We start from the raw sequence: 18,177 nt of genomic DNA on the forward strand, positions 1-18,177 counted from the left end.
TCTCTCAGTATCCCAGGCAATTTGATAAGGCTGTAAGTGGTAGCAAAGGTGTTGATTAAAAGAGGTATTTCATCACTGGGTTCTCCTTATACCAATAAAATCATGTTCCAAGATTATTGGACACCACCAGACTATGAACCCCATAACCCCATCTGAGTAGCTGCATTGTGCCTCCCACTAAAAGGCATCTTGCTTATAGATTTTGAGTAGCACTCTAGTTTTCCTTCATTTATTCATTGATCAATCAATTAATATACCAGCATTTTATTAAGTACTGTGACTGACAGTGTGCTAGATGCTGAGGCGACATGAAACTGTTCCTATCCTCAAGGAGTCTACATTTTATAGGATTCCTTCATATGATATGTATGCTTATAAGTGCACACAAAATAAAATTTGAAATAAATACAAAGTAATGAGAGAAATACTAGCAGTTGAGGCATCATTTAATAGGTAGTACTTGAAACAAGCTTTGACAGGAGACAGGGATTACAGGAAGTCAAGATAAAGAAGGACACATGACAGACAGCTGGTGTAAATACTATATCCCACGAATGAATGAATCCCAGCACTAGAGTGATGCAAATGATTATAGAAAAGAAAGAATTGATGTGAAAAATGTTGAGCTTCTAAAAAACATTTTTTCATTTATTTTCTCTTCCTCCTCTTTCCATTAAAAATAAACAAGACCCTTGTACAGGGGTCATATATCTATATAGCTATTTAAAAAATAAGTCTGCATTGGACATGGACAAAAATGCATGTTCATTGGCTTTCTGTTAGGCACTGGGTAATGTGTTCCTCTGGAATTGTAGTTCTCACTGCACTGGCTAGAATTCTAAAGTCTTTCAAAGTTTTCTTTACAATGCTGTGATTTTTGTATAAATTGTTATTCTGGTTGTGCTGACTTTGCTTTATGTCACTTCATAAAGATCTTGTCAGATTTCTATAAAACTGTGACATTTTTAATTTCTTATGGCATAATAATATTCCATTACACTCATATACTGTAATTCCTCAATTGCTGGGGACCCCTCTTATTCTTTGCCACAACAAAAAGAGCTGCTTTATAAAAAAATTATATATTTATACATTGAGAAATATTTTAAAGAAAGAATTCTTAAGACTTAAAATTAAATGGTTGTGAATGAAGATGAAAGAAATGGAAAGTTAAAGATCATTCCAACATTTCAGATTTTGGGACTTGGGAGTATGGGAGAATAAGAGTAAACAAGAAGGAAGTTAAAGCCTTGGATAGAATTTCAGAAAAATTAGACTCTTTGTAATTATTGAAGAGAAACAGAAAGGAGAATACATATTTCTCATTTGTATATGGTACCGTAACAAAATATGATCATTTCTTAGGATATAAACACCTCACAAAGAAAAAGAGAAATATTATACACATCTTTTACTGACCACAATGTAATAAAAATTATATAAAATTAGGAGCCACTGGCAAAAATGACATAAAATACCACATGTAATCTTTAAAAAATAATAATAAAACCCAGCAGGAAGAGGTAAGTTCCATGTATAATAATGATGGAATGTATAAAATACCATCAGTAATATCTGCACAAAACTATATAAATGCAATCACAAAACACTACAGACCAAAATAATTAGAAAAATATTAATTGCTTAGGGATAAGTTGAGTCAACATAATAAAAATGACAATAATATAATAATAATATATCTTGATTATACTATCTAATTTGCTTTGTCAATGCCACAATTAAAACTCCAAAGGATTACTTTACAAAGCCAAAAAAAAAAACCAATAAGTTCACATAAAGGAAAAAAAAAATAATTTCATGAGAAATTGAAAAAAGAAAAAACTGGGAATGAAAGGGGCCTAGTAGTACCAATTCTCAAATGATACTAAAAATCAGGAATTCTCAAAATTATTTGGTTAAAAGATAGATTTACCAAAGGAACAGATTAACTATACAATACACTGAAGCAAATATGTCTAGTAATTCTAGTATTTGATAAATAACAGACACCCCCAGCACCTATGACAAGAACTTACTTTTTGATTAAAAAAAAACTTATAGGAAAATAGGATATTTTGTGGAATAAATTATATTTTGACCCACGTCTTATACCAAGATAAGCTCTGTGAAGATATGACCTAAATGTTAAAGGGTCACATCATAAACAAATTAGAGAAATATGACAGGAAATAATGACATCGGATCTATGGATAAAAGAAAAGAAATAAAGGATAGAATGGATCATAGAAAATAAAATAGGTAATTTTGATTATGGAAAATTTTAAAGTTTTTGTGCAAACAAATCTACTAAATCTTAAATTTAAAAGCATGTTGGATTTGAAGGTAGAAAATCTGGCTTCAAACACTGACCCTGCTGCTTACTACTTTAAGAACCCAGATAAATTACTTCTTAACTTCTTTTGGCTTGAGTGTCCCTTATCTAAAGAAATGAGGGAATTATAATAAATTATATTCAAAATCCCTTCCAGCTTTAAATTTATGATTCTATACCAAAAAAGCTGAAAAGTAGAAGTGGACAAAGTTATTAAAGAAAAGAGAGAAAAGGAGGACACTCAGGGTAGACCTAATATTTAGGGAATGAGAGATGAGGATGAAGGATGAAAAGATGCCTGTGATAATTAAAGGCCAAACAATGAGAAAAATAGAAAAAAAATTGAGAATTATACTATTGCTTAAAACTAAGAGAGTTCCAAGGAAGATGGTAGATTTGCTATTTTAGCATCTGAAGCTCCAAGAGAATCATTACTTGACAGAACTAGACAAAAGAACAAAATTCATTGGTTAGAATAAAAGGTCAAGAATATTAAGAGAAATAGAGAATAAGTATGAAAGAGATATAGAGTTACAAGCCCTCAAACTTGTGTTATAAAGCAGTTATAATTCTATATCTACATATGTGTGCACATGCCTATGTGTGTGTGTGTGTCTATCTTGTGTGTATGTGTATTATGAAACAACTTAGTCCTGATTAAAAAATTTCTCAGCAAAATAGAAGAATGTAACAGGATCTAAGAATCACAAATGATAAAAATAGCATCCTAATATTTGATAAGCCCAAGAGACTAAGAATAAGATTCATTATGAGGGGTAGGATTTGAATTACTCGAGGTACAACTCCAGTTTTGACAAGAACTGCTAGAAAAAGTAGAAAGTAGTTTGGTAGAAATTAGTTTTAGACCAACATCTTAGAACATATATCACAATAAGTGCAAAATGGATATATGACTATAAAGAGCTATTTATAAATTAGAATAGGACTAGAGAGAACACCTTTTATAACTGAGTAGGGGAATAAATCTTAACCAAATAAGGGTAGAGGAGTCATGTAAGACAAAAGAGATCATTTCAGTTATATAAAGTTCAGAAACTTTTGCATGAGTAAAATGAAGTTAAAATTTAAAAAAAAACTGTAGAATGGGAAAATATTTGTGTCAAAAACTCTTGATAAAAGTCTGGTATCCAGAATATAAAAGGACTTGAAACAAATATGTAACACCAAAAGTTGTGGTATTCCTATAAGTGGTTCCAAGGACTTGGAACAAACCATTGTAAAAAGAAAAGTGACAAAATATAAATGAACAAATGAAAATATCTTCCACATCACTAAGAGTAGAGAAATGCAACTTAAAAGTCACCCCAAGGTTGTTTCCAACATCTTATAAATTGGAAAAAAGTAACAAAAACAAAAAATTGAAAAACTAGAAATAGTTGTTTTACAGAGGCTGTGGAAGAAAGTAATATGTTGTTGGTGTAGCTGTGAATTGGTCCAACTGTTCTGGAAATCAGTTTGGAATTCTGCAGGGGAAAGTAACTGAATTGTCCATACCTTTGGATGATTCTATTTATTGGATATATCCCCTAAGAAAGTAAAAGAGACACACACACACACACACACACATCTAATATATATACATATATATACATATATGTATGTATATATATTAGATGTGTGTGTATGTATATATGTATAAAGCACTTATAAATTGTAATCTTTTTTTTTATTTAATAGCCTTTTATTTACAGGATATATACATGGGTAACTTTACAGCATTAACAATTGCCAAACCTCTTCTTCCAATTTTTCACCTCTTACCCCCCCCACCCCCTCCCCTAGATGGCAGGATGACCAGTAGATGTTAAATATATTAAAATATAACTTAGATACACAATAAGTATACATGACCAAAACGTTATTTTGCTGTACAAAAAGAATCAGACTCTGAAATATTGTACAATTAGCTTGTGAAGGAAATCAAAAATGCAGGTGGGCATAAATATAGGGATTGGGAATTCAATGTAATGGTTTTTAGTCATCTCCCAGAGTTCTTTTTCTGGGCATAGCTAGTTCAGTTCATTACTGCTCCATTAGAAATGATTTGGTTGATCTCGTTGCTGAGGATGGCCAGGTCCATCAGAACTGGTCATCATATAGTATTGTTGTTGAAGTATATAATGATCTCCTGGTCCTGCTCATTTCACTCAGCATCAGTTCATGTAAGTCTCTCCAGGCCTTTCTGAAATCATCCTGTTGGTCAATAAATTGTAATCTTTGTTGTAATAAAAAATTGGAAATAAAATTGTTGTTAATGTATTAGAAGAGGTGCTGAAAAACCCAAATATTATTACTAATGATTGTAATAGAATATTGTTGTTCCAGGAAGAAATGACAAATGTAAGGAATTAAGAGAAATATGGGAAAATAGGTATAATGTTAATGAATGAAATACATAAGACCAAAAGATCAATCTACTCTCAATGATTATAAAAATGTAGTAGATAACAATATATATGAGATCATTAAAAAGAAACCAAACTTATAAAGTTACAAAGTAATTGGAAAGCCAATGAACATCATAGAAAATACACAATGAAACATGGGATAACAAGGGAAGAAAAGTGCCTACCCTGCTAAATATAGTCACTGATTTAATATTTTTTCTTTGTCACAAGGGAAAATTGAGTCCAGATGGTAAGAAATTGTTTACTTTTTTCTTTCATAAGTGTAATAAAAAGGCAAAAACGTCAATAAAACATATCTTCAATTTTTTTTAACAGGGGAGATAGTATTTAGTCAGTAATATCCAATACTTAAAAAAAAAAAGCAAGATGAAGCCCAAGAAAAGACCTTTAGATTTTATGATTGAGGTGGCCTTCAAGAGAACAGTTTTTATAAAACTGGAAAGGGTTGTAGAGGAAATTATATTATAAGGAATTAAATAATTTATACTTAAAACCTCATTAAAATGAAAAACTATATAGGGTTTCACTGGGCAATTAAGTTTCATTTCCTTTAAATCTATATTTTTTTTCTAAAATGACTAGGCTTTCAGATATTCTTATTAAGAATTTTATGTACATTAATAAATTTATTCACCACTCCTTAGAAACAGTACAATAAGAATAGAATCAGAAAAATACTCTCCTAGAAGTTCTGGTTTTCTTTTTATCTTGAACCTAGAATTTTATTGGTATGGGAAAACCTGAATGAAGAAACTCCTTCTACCAAAGTGAAGTAGAAGTAGAAATCTTGAACATTTACTACAGCTAAATGAATCAGAGGTAAATTTCCCCTCAAAGACCCCTGGTTCAGAAGCTATCTCCAAGTCATTCATTATGTTATACTGCCTCCTGCTACATTTTTGATTATAATTGATACAAATATTGGATGTTAATATATATTAAGTATCTGGAAAGAAATTGGCCCAAGGAAATAAAATTTCTCCTCCCCTTCCCCCCATTCATTCCTACATGGACAAAAAAAGAGTAGAATAAACGGGAAGAGCAACATGACTTGCTAAATGGCCAGCTGGTAGGTATTGTTAAGATGCTGGTTCAGTCTGGAGAATTATCAACTTGAAGTGAGTTAATGCCCAACATGATATATCAGCAAAGCTGACTCACTGGGAAAAGGAAAAAAAAAATGTTCTTTCGGTAGTATTGTAGGGAGAAAAAAATAGTCTTATGCCATGGTAATATTAGAGATTCAGGGAAATACTGACTAAGAATTTAGATCAGGCAGTGGAGATTTTAAAACTTCTGAATTGTGAAATATGCCTCCCCATTCATACAGTTCCTAAGAAACGAGAACTTAACAAGACCCCAAAACCACAAAGCTGAAAAACAATTTATAGTCAGTCAGCAAACCTGAGGTTAGTCATTTTGTGTAGATATTATAATAACAAAAGGGAGGGAGAAAGGGAGACTATTTCTCCTTATGTAACTGATATGTTAGGTTGATTTGTAACAGTGTCCAGATTGAAAGTTTGCTTGGGAGGTTGGATTTAGAAGAGGGAAAGAAGGGGAAGAAGGAAAAAAGGGGGATTAAAGTGAGGAGATTTTGCATTTGTAGATTAGCTATATGAAGCTGGACTTCCTCAGAAAACTTCCAGTAACTCTGAGTTTCAGTTAGCCAAGAAATACCACAGAAAGAGTCCCTTTCCTTCCACAGAATGATGGTACATCCATTCACTGCCAAGATCAAGAAATCACAAAATGTGCAGAAGAAATCAGTCTGCCTCTCCAGGACATGTGTTCATGCCGACTGAGTGAAATTGGAGGTTCAAGAGAAGGCTTTCCATCTTGTGGTGGTGTTTGCCTTACAGAACCTCCTCATATTTTACACAACATCAGAGGTAGAAACCAATCACATGTTTATCTCAGAACATTTTTTTTTCAATTTACTTTTCAGTACTATTTTATTTTTCTAAATACACGTAAAGATAGTTTTTAACATTTATTTCCCCCCCAGTTTCTTTTAAAAAACATCTTCAATAGTATTTTGTTTTCCAAATATACATAAAGGTAGTTTCCAACATTCATTTTTGTAATGTGTTCCAAATTTTTCTTCCTCCCTCCCTCCTTTATCTCCTTCCTCTCCAAGACAGCTAGTAATCTGATAATAGGTTAAATATGTGCAATTCTCTTAAACATATTTCCATATTTGTCATGTTGTACAAAAAAAAAAATCAGACCAAAAATGAAAAAAAAACACAAGAGAGAAGAAAACACACAAAAAGTGAAAATACTATGTTTTGATCCACATTTCAGTCTCCATAGTCCTCTCTTTGGATGCAGATGGCATTTTCCACCCCAAGTCTATTGGAATTGCCTTGAATCACCACGTTGTTGAGAAGAGCCAAGTCCATCACAGTTGATCAACACATAATCTTGTTGTTACTATGCATAATATTTCACTACAATTCAGAGATTTTCCTAATGTCAAGTGTGGTATATAAAAGTGTAACACAAAATCTTTCATATGAAAAGTGATGCCCTGTTGTTTCCTGGCTCAATGTTATCCTTTTGTTTATTCCTTAGGAAGGCACCTCAAAATTCGCAAATTTGGATAGCAACGTGAAAGAAAATCAGAAGAGGACCCAGAGACGGCTTCAGCTGCAGAAGGATATGGTACGTGCTGTTGCAGTTCTGTTTATGCAGCCAAAGGACCCTCCAGCTACCCTTAGCAGATATCATGCTATTAGTAACCCTGCTGTCTCCTATTTGTTTAGTACTTTTTACTTGATTGTATATGTGCTATCTGACCCTTTACAAACCTATGAAGCAGTTACTTCAGCTGGCATTGTTCTTAGATATAGAATTCTGCAGGGACTGAGAAGTGTGACCTAGTAGCCCTAGACACCAGCACTACAGATAGAGAAATCAGGGAAGTGAGTTCACCATCCGCTCCCTGCTGTTCTTCCTTTCCTTCCTTCTCCCTCCTGACATTTGGAGCCTCCTACCTGTCTCCTTTCTCACCAGAAGCATTGATAACCCAGGGCTTCCTGTCACTGTAGGATGCATAAAACTCTCAGCCAGCCCCTTTGTTCATGGTGACCCTAACCCTGGTTATTCTGGAGGGAAGGTTCATAATACAGAGAACTGGTCATTGCCCTCTCTGGACTCGTTCCTTTATTATCTGTCTCAGAGTAATGTCTAGCTTTTCTTTTGGAATCTGAATTCAGATGAATCTCTCCCTCTCAACCTCCCAAATATTCAAGTTACTGAAGGAATCTTAATTAAAGCTCCTTGATTGAAATTGAAAAGTTGTTTCTATTTTTAATTTCATTTTCAGCTTTTCTCTTGGCAAAAAAAAGGAGGGACATGGAAATTTTAGGGAAGATGAGGTTGGAAAGATTGGGAGGAAAGGTGGATTAGAGTTTGGACTCGGTTTGGCCCAAACATTCTTAATCTGACTTTCCCAGTGGAGGAGGGTTCCCTCCCTACTCCCCTCCTTCCTTTGGGAAGTTGGAAGTAAATCAGACTAAATCATGCTCTCTGTAACATAAAACTTGGAAAGTATTCAAAATGTTTTGCACATTTTGGGTTGTTTAAATGATAAATTAAAAGTAGCTGTTAGAATTCAGATGCATTCTGGTTCTGGATGAAGGTGTCTAACATCATAGGCAAGGAAGGGCTAATGACAGAATACAGTCGTGACTAAGGGACCAAGAAATTGCCAGAACTGACTTTGCCAGAGGTTGCTGTCGGCTTTATGTTGAGGGATCTGGCAAGGAATTTTTCTTTGATTTTTCCTGAGATTTCCCCTTCTGGTTTTAGTCCTATAAGGCCCTCTGGAGGCACTTGGGGTAGAATGCCTTTTCTTTTTTCAGTCTGGAAGGATATTACATTGATTGCCTTTTTAAGAGTCCTCTACAATGTATGTTGTTCTTCTCAACATGTAAGACCTTTCAGTCATGATATACCTTGGTAGTCCAAGGGGCCCAGACCCGGGTCATAACCAAAGCTATTTGAAACCAAAGGGATAATCACACTCTGAAAGAAGGTTGAATGTTATGCAGATGTCTTGAATTTTCTCTGAATTGAAATAAGACAAACAAACCAAATAAAGGCTTTCAAGCATGAACAACTTTGCTTTAATGACTTCAAAGGACAGATTAGTAGATGAACTAATTCTTCTTTGGGTGTCCTCAGTTCAAATCAGATTTAATCATAATTTTAAATGGACATGAATCCAGATCTGGATAAGGCCCATCAGATTGCTATGTCTGTTGGATGTAGCAGAGGAGAAAAATCACCTTGTATTATAGTGGCCAGGGGAAAGAGGGAAAAAAAAAGACAACATTTCTGTTCTAATTTCTATTTAGGGAGTCATGCAGGGAACTGTGCCCTATCTTGGGACCTTCTTGACTGATTTGACCATGCTGGACACTGCTCTCCAGGACTACATTGAGGTGGGTTTTCTGTGATTTCTGAGAACATATCTTCCTTCTCTGCCATTTTCATCATGTGTAGAAAAGCCAGGGACTGTCTTGCTTTTGAACTCCTATCCTCAGATGCTAACACAATCCTTGCTAGGATGGTCAGTGAATGCTTATTAATTATGGTCTCTCCTTAACCCTGAAGTTTATAGCCAACCCTTAATCAAAAAGCCAAATCTCTGGTAACTTCCTAGCTTCCTGCCTTGAGTACCCATTTGGCCTCTTTACTAGGAACTGGGAAAAAAGTAAAACCCAAGCAGGTCATTTTTGCTACCTACTAGTAGTACAAATGAAAGTTTAGCTGAGAAAAGAAGTTACAGAATCCCAGAATTAAAAGGGATCTCAGTGGCCTTCTTGTCTATTCCAAAACCAAACTAGAATCTCCTTTACAACACACAAGGCCAATGGTCAGCTAGCCTTTGGAGATTATCACAGATAATCAGAGATCTGACTGAGTTTTTCACATATTCTTCTCTAATTTTTTTTTCCATCATTGTCAAAAGTAACAAGTTAGCATAAAACCAGATCTGAGCTGATTGATGATGTGTATTGTGGAGTTTCTGTCTCTTTGAGATAACATGTTTTCAGGCCCTGCCTTCCTTTACATATACTGGAGAAACTCCCTTCTCCCCCAGTTTTAATGACTTCAATGGAAGTGATATGTGAGAGAGTAAAATTCAACCCCAAGAGAACAGGATTCTTGCTGAGCTGAGGGGATGAGGAAATTGAAACTGATATTTAGCTTTGCCTTTTGGGAGAAATGTTTTCCTTTTTTTAATAGTCATTGAGAATTTAATTCCCTATGTGAGTCCTTAGCCAATTGTTGTTACTGCTGGGGTCAGAGGGAACAAAATCTAGCAAGAGCCTGTTGAAGGAAGAATTTGTCTTAGCTTTTCTTTCTGCCATCCTCTGCAAAGGGCGTCTGGGTCCTGGCCTCTGGCCTCCTTTCTATTCACATGCTAGTCTGCTAGGACCTTCCCCTCAGTCCCCTGAATGGTCCTTTGTATGTTCTGATCTATTTATGTTGTTTCCCCAATAGAAGTATTTTTTGCAAGGGCAGAAATTGTTCCTTTCTGTCCTTCTTTTGACAATATAATAGGTAGTTGATATATGCTTATTGATTTCTTTATTGGTCGGTTGGGTTCCCCTGCTTTAATTTTCTTCCCACTACAATCCATCTTCCACTCAGCTGAAAAATGCTTTTCCTGAAATGTAAGTCTGATGATGTCACCCAATCTCCCTTACTCAGTAAACTCCACTGGCTCTTCATTACCTCCAAGTTCAAATAAAATATTCTGTTTGGTGTTCAAAGCTCTTTGCAATCTACTCCTTTCCCTCACCTTTCTATTCAACCTCCAGCTTCCCTGGTTCCTTCAAGATACCACCTTTCACCAGAATCGTTGGTGAATAATCCAGTGTTTTATTTCCAATTTATCTTGCATAAAGTGTATGTCTATACATAGTTGTTTGCAAGTTATCTCCTATATTAGATTGTGAACTATTTGAGAATTGGAGTTGTCCTTTGTATCCCTAGTATACTTAATGTTTATTGACTGACTTCTAATAGTCATCCCAGGACATCTCATATTACAGGAGTATAAATATAGTATTTATACTATACTATCTATATATGTATAAATGCTATACATTTCAATGCTCTCCAGGGATTATATTTAGCAACCACAGTGGCAACACTTCTTTGTTCATTAATTATTGTGAGCAATTCCCTCTAAAAGCAGCCCTCACTTAGTAGAGTGACCTAGAATACTTGTGGTGGTACAGTTGTTTTATTGATCAATGCTTTTCTTTTTTTCAGGGTGGACTGATCAACTTTGAGAAAAGGAGAAGAGTAGGTATCATTTATGCTTCGGAGGATTTCCATTTTAATTCTTAAGGCTTTGACAGTTCAGAAAGGAATAGGGGACAAATAAGGTTGTGTTTGATTGGTTTGGTGGGGGTGGGAAGGTCAGTTTTCCCATTTATTTGTTTCAAATCTTCTCAGTAGCTAGAGAGAGGGTTAGTGAAATGGGAACCATACTGGATTTGAAGTTGAAAATCTGGCTCCTTGTTATCTGGATGACCTTGGGCAACTCACTCAGCCCCTGTAGACCTCAATGTCCTCATCTGAAAAACTGAAGGGGTTGGACTGGGTCATTCCCTAAGGAACATTCTATCTCAAAATCTTAGGTTCTTTAACTCCTATTAGGGATTTTACCCTGTGAAATATATATATATATATATATATATATATATATATATATATATATATATGTATATAGGAAAGTCACGTCATTGTGCTAGTTTGAAGATTAGATTTGGTGGTAATTTAAATATATATATATATATATATATATATATATATATGTGTGTGTGTGTGTGTGTGTGTGTATATATATGTATATAATAGATACTGGCTAGACAAAGGGAAAGTAATTTCAGAAGAAAAGGCCTCTTGGAGGAGGCTGGATTTGAATTGAATCTTGGAGGAGGAAGCCTAGAGGCCCAGGTGAGCAGGAAAAGCATTTTAAATATCACAAAGACTAACAACCGCAGTAGAACTAGCAATTGAAGGTTTAAACCAAAGCCTAGTAATTAGGCCAGTGTTGTAGAAGCACATAGTTCTTTCTCAGAAGGGAGTGGTGTAAGAAAACTGGAAAGGTAGGAAATGATTGATTTATAAAACACTTTAGAAGCCAAAAAGAGAATTTTACTTTTGATCCTGAGAGTTATAGGGAACAAGTAGAATTTATAGTGTATGTGTGACAAGGTGGTGACCTGGAGACACAAAGGTTTTAGAAAGATCACTTTTGGTATTTGGAAGTGGACTGGAGGAAGAGAGAGCCAACAATAATAGGATAGTTTGTTACTGCAGTAGCGTGGGTATGGGGGTCTCTACCACAGTGACATTTGGCCAAATGGAGAGAACATGTACAAAAGATGTTGAAAAAAATAGAAATAACAACCACATTGTATAAGTGAGGTCAGAGATGACATCTAGGTTATGAACCCGAGTGACTGGGAATATGGTGGTGATGTTGACAGTAATGGGGAAGTTATGAAGAAGGGAAGGTTTAGAAAGGGGGGAAGGGAGAGATGGTGAGTTGTGACTGGAGCATGTTGTGCTTGAGATATTCACAGGACATTAGGCTGGGGATAACTGAGAGGTAGGAGGTGATAGGAAACTGGAGTTCAGGAGCACTTTTTAGTCTTTGGAATACAAGCAAAAAGGGAAGGGTCAGGGAAGGAACTGTCAGTGTCTGTTTCTAAGGTTCTTGCCTTTGGAACTTGGTGATTAGGTTCCAGTAATGGAGTCCTGTGCAAGGCCCTGGAGGAGATTCAGATTTTAAGCAAGACCCAGTGTCTGCATCATCCAGCTTTCTGGGGAGAAGAGAGAGGGGAAGCACGTAGACCATATGTGGAATATTACCTACAGTTTTGGCTGACATATTATAGAAAGTACATCTACAGGCTGGAGGGAAGCCTGTGAAGAATCACTATAATTCTTAACATTGTTAGACAAATGCATTAAAGGGTAAATCTTTACTGAAGGGGGGATAAGATAAAGTTTCCTGCAGGAGGTGAAATCGGAGTTGATACCCATGTAAGATCATTATTTCATGACAATTTGGAAAGGAACATGTGGTTTCACATGGAATATCCAGTAATTAGGGATAGGGAAGAATCACTTCATTGTGCTAGTTTGAAGACTAGATTTCGTAGTAATTTAATTGCACAAATGAATAAATACTTTGAGACCCATTAGAATTTTTTCTTTGGAAAATGCTGTCATACTTTTGACCTTTGTGATTTAGAATCATAAACTTTTAAAGCCAGAAAGGAACTTTGGGATAATAAAGTTCAATGACTTCATTTTACTGCTGGGGAAACTGAGGCCTCCTGAAGGTACATGACCAGGCTGGTTCTTATCAGAGCCAAGATTGGAACGAGGCCCCTGACATCATTGCATTTTTTTTGGCTGTGTTACGATAGCAGAAGTTTTGTCTAGGGATGGAGACAGTTGGACTGAGAGTCAAGACATTGAGAGTCTGCCTGGGTTTTTATGACTGGCTTGTTCTAAATGTTTGAAAGACTTTGTCTCTTTGTTTCCTCACCTTTGTCCTTAAACTTCAGAGTAGTTTTGGTTCCATGTCTGTCGAACTTCAAAGTGAAGGAGTTTTTAAAATCTGGACACTTTGATGATAGGTAAAAGTTCATAATAATTTTTTATCCCTAATAAAGAAGTATGTAACAAAGAATTTTTGGTACATGCACATAGTTGATTCTCTCATGGATTTTAAAAAGATTTAGTTAAATGATTTACAAGAGCAATAAAAGCCCAAGAAAAATTCTTTGAGCGCAGTTTCAGGGACTCTTGGATATTCAAGACTATGTCCAGATACCCAGCACTTCTGGGAAACATTTGTAGTTGCAGATTGTCATGTGAGCTAAGTCTTTATTCAGTCCAAAACTACTTAATAATCCTGTGGGTATGGGACGTGGGTGCTTCCCAATTTTGGTATCTTTTCTCTATGGGTCCTACTTCCAGGAAATCTCCAGTCCAAAGATTATCCTTTATGTATTAAAAAATGACAATGGAGATAGAAAAACAAACCTGTCTCTTTAAGCATTGATAAGACTGAAACTTGCCCTGCTGACAGTGTTCTAGCCTGACTTGTTTTCTAGAAAATTTTGACATTCATTCTAACACATACACAGACTTTCAGGACTAGAGTTATGATATCTTAAGAATCATTCAGCTATTCCATTTATAAGGAAACATAAGATTTGAGCTTACTCTATGTATGTTGGAGTTTTTTATATTCAGCATTGTTTCTTCCTTGCCTGACATGTCATGTTGTTGATATGCCATTGGTGTGTTTCCATGTTTGAAGATCTTAATTTTGCTGCCTTACTCACATGATCTATTTGTTGATCTATTATCCTTTAGGAGTTTGAAGTCATTGCTCAGATCAAGCTCCTTCAGTCAGCCTGCAACAGCTATTGTATGACCTCTGATCAAAAGTTCATTCAGTGGTTCCAGAGACAACGACTCTTAACAGAAGAGGAAAGGTAAAGTGGACATTATTATTGTTGTTCAATTGTTTTCAATCACATCCCACTCTTGACGACTCCATCTAGGGTTTTCTTGCCAAAGATACAGCAGGGGTTTGCCATTTCCTTCTCCAGCTCATTTTACAGATGAGGAAACTGAGGCAAACAGGGTTAAGTGACTTGCCCAGAGTCACACAGCTAGTAAATGATTGAGGCCAGTTCTGAATGCAGAACAATGAGTCTTCCCAATTCCAGGCCTGGCTCTCTATCCACTGTAACACTTAACCTGTCCTCACCTACCTATTTGCTCCATTTGGGAGCTTCCTGCTCACCTGCAGGGGTCCTCAAACTTTTTAAATAGGGGGCCAGTTCACTGTCCCTCAGACTGTTGGAGGACTGGACTATAGTAAAAACAAAAACTTTGTTTTGCGGGCCTTTAAATAAAGAAACTTCATAGCTCTGGATGAGAAGGATAAACGTCCTCAGCTGCTGCATCTGGCTGGCGGGCCCTGATAATGGAGAAGTGATGTAGAGTAATAGATAAATGCTGGTCTTGGATTCATAGAGTTTTAAGTTTGAATTTTGTCTCACATATTTAGTTTTGTGAATCTAGTGAAGTAATCTTCTTCATCTACATGGAGACACTATTTATCTTTAATGAGTAATGCCTTTAGAGTGCTATATCATTAGATAGAAATATTGTAAAACTTCAATTCTCACTTCATTAATTTGCATTTTGTGATGATTCCAATGTGAACTGTATAAAGGTTTGTGGGACCTATCTTTGGAAAAGGAGGGATTAATAAGGAATTTTATGTTATAAAAATAATAGATATGATACATGTTGCAAAGATTGAATCTATAAGACTAGGCAAAAAAAATTAATATGGCAGATGAGGGAGAGTGAAAAGTCAAGAATGAATCTAAGTTACACACATGGCTGAGTGGGAAGATCTGTCTCTTTACTCATATCCATTCAAACTTAACTCTATAATTCAGAAGTGATTTACCTTAAAACGCTCTGTATTTATAGCTATGCCCTCTCTTGTGAGATTGAAGCTGCTGTGGACACCAGTGCCACCTCGCCAAAGCCTAGGAAGAGTATGGTGAAGAGACTCAGCCTGTGAGTATCATTTCCCAGAGTGGCCTAGTTGGGGTATGAGGGAGCATTTGTTTGTTATTGTCGTCATTTTGGTCAATGCACATTTAAACTTGGGAGGTAATATTGTTCATTGACATATCTGAAGCTTTTCTGATAAAAAGCCTACCCGATGTCTGAGCAGAAGCCGACATCTGGAAATGGTAAAGCACAATTAGCCCATTTATTTTGTGAAGGGAACATTGGGAGGCCATCATTGCCTGGTCTAGGAAAGACCTGGATTACTATTGTCAGCAAATGAAGACCTTGAAAAGTCCTAGACCAGGTCCACTCTTAGAAACTCAAAACTGATGAAATGTAAGCATATTTGTGAAATTCAAGCACTTTCTTCCTTATTGATTGACAGTAATGAGCCTAAATGAACACCACAGGGACAGATCTTTAGTTTTTCCAAAGAAACTTGTAGTTAAGAGTTGGCAATGGAAATAAAGTGTGCACGAGATTTTAATTGCTTATCTTTACTGAAAAAAGTTTCCTTAATAGCAATTCACACACACACACACACACACACACACACACACACACACACATGAACACTGTCTCTGTCTCTGTGTGTGTCTCTGTCTCTCACCTCTGTCTCTCTCTGTCTCTCACCTCTGTCTCTGTCTCTGTCTTTCTCTCTCTGTGTCTCTATCTTTGTCTCTCTGTCTCTCCTTCTCTCTTTCTCTTTGTCTCTGTTTCTCTCTCATACTCACACTAGGGGACCAGGAAGAGCACCACTTAGGTAACATTTGATTGTTATCCCTCTGAGATAATAGGTAGGTTAGGTAAGATCCCTTTTTATTGCCTCTCTTAGCTTACAAATAGAATCTGCAATTCTCAAAAGAAAGGATTGCTCCAGTTGCCTTCTCAGATAACCCTGCCTGACTGGACAGGGTCAGCTGAGTAGTGAGATTAAACAAAAGGAATCTGATTTCCAAAGATAATGTTCTGAGTCATGATGGAGGTGCGTGATACTGGAATGTGAGTCCTGCCTCGTGGCCATGTCTGTTAATTGGCTGATCACAAAGAACTGGAGCTACTTGTAGAGACTGTCCAGCCTCAGGAAAGGAAATAGTCAGCTAGTTCCAAATCTGGAGTCAGAAAGATCTGAATTCAAATGCAGCCCCAACCACCAGCAGAGGGACCCAGTAAGTTTGATGACTTGCTATGGATCTCAGTCTCCTCATTTGTAAAATGGGGGTAACCATAGCACCTCTCCCCCAAGATTGTTATGAGGATCCATTGAGATCACGTTTGTAAAATGCATTGTAAATCTTAAAGTGCTCTATAAATACTAGCTAGATTTTTTTTTCTTTTCTGTTATGTTTATTTTCATGCTTACATACCTCCCAGGGTTGTTGTGAGCATCAAATGACATAATAATTGTAAAATGTCTGGCATCTAGTAAGAACTATGCAAGTGTTAGCTGCTCTCATCCTCACCACCATTACAATCATCATCCTCACCCCCACCATCCTCATCCTCACCCTCACCCCCCAACCAACGTCACCCCCACCCTCACCACTACCATCACTGCTAGAAATGCTTTTACTCTTTTCCCCCATCACCAAGAACCGCTCTCTCATCGTAGAACCCTTCTCTTGAGAGAGCTTCTTTGATGTTGCCATAAGATGAAGGGATTGGATAATTCTGAGGTTCCTTCTGGCTTTGCTTCCCAGAATTCTCCTGTAGCCCTGCCAGGGGGGTGTGCTGATCCCACAGCCTGGGCAGCAAATGATGAAAACAGTCAGAGTTTACATGTATCCATTAACTTTTTCCACAACAGCTCTGGGAAGTCACTAGTAAAAGGGAATTGACTCTCAGAGAGGTTAAATGGTTTATACAAGATTATACCACTTATAAACCTGAGAAGCAAGCATTTAACTCTAGTCTTCTGCTCTAAAATATAGCATAGCAATATGAAATGTTATTATTATTAATCTCATTAAAAAGTTTTTTATCTTCAATGAAATTCAGGCAGTCTATAATCATTTCTTAAGTGCTTAGTATGTGCCAGATACTTTGTTAAATGTTGAAAATACAGATGCAATGTATTGGTCAACCTGCCATCTAGGGGAGGGGGTGGGGGGAAGAAGGGGAAAAGTTGGAACAAAAGGTCTTGTAATTGTCAATACTGAAAAATTACCCATGCATATATCTTGTAAATAAAAAGCTATAATTAAAAAAAAAGGAAAATACAGATGCAAGCAAAAAGATGGTCCCTGACCTCAAGAAACTTACATTATAGTGGAACAAGAAAGTGCTTGCACCAAAGAAATGAGGAAGGGAATGGTGTTTGTGTGGAGGGAAAAGTCTGGATTGTAGTCTGGTGAGAAATGAGAAGTTCAATTATAAATAAATGATCCTGTGACAAATCACCCACCTGCTGTTCTTCTGTTGCATTCAGTCGTCTGTGGGTTATTGTCAATGAGGATGCAATAACTGGCTTTTGTAGTTGAATATTTGAATGTGAGTGAGCTCTGCTTCTAAGGTCCATGGAATGCATCCTAAAGCAGATAGAATGGTGGAGATGACATAGTCTTCATACAGTGACATTTATGACAAATGTGGTCTTTAGGTTCTGCTGATGATCAGTCGGTGATACTTGCAGAGGCTGATCTTTTTCAGTGACAGAGAATACTTAGGGAGCAGGAAGAAAGCCTCCTAGGCAGTGTTTCATCGCTATCTCCCGGTGAGCTGGGACTGTGACAGTGGACAGCAGTTCAGTCTGGGATGATGCTTTAG

The 18,177-nt window shown here is 36.4% G+C and overlaps 1 protein-coding gene across 4 annotated transcripts in view; it reads left to right on the top strand.

Annotated features, from left to right (window-relative positions):
- Positions 1-18,177, top strand: part of RGL1 (ral guanine nucleotide dissociation stimulator like 1) — a 306,958-nt gene that overhangs the window by 268,772 nt on the left and 20,009 nt on the right. For all 4 annotated transcript variants that reach the window (XM_031937021.1, XM_023501823.2, XM_031937022.1 and 1 more), the window contains 5 exons: positions 7,339-7,428; positions 9,126-9,212; positions 11,056-11,088; positions 14,188-14,309; positions 15,325-15,414. In XM_031937021.1, coding sequence (XP_031792881.1) covers positions 7,339-7,428; positions 9,126-9,212; positions 11,056-11,088; positions 14,188-14,309; positions 15,325-15,414 — 422 coding nt within the window. The remainder of the gene's footprint in view (positions 1-7,338; positions 7,429-9,125; positions 9,213-11,055; positions 11,089-14,187; positions 14,310-15,324; positions 15,415-18,177) is intronic.

The sequence above is a fragment of the Sarcophilus harrisii genome, chromosome 4 (assembly GCF_902635505.1).
Source record: "Sarcophilus harrisii chromosome 4, mSarHar1.11, whole genome shotgun sequence".
NCBI lineage: Eukaryota > Metazoa > Chordata > Mammalia > Dasyuromorphia > Dasyuridae > Sarcophilus > Sarcophilus harrisii.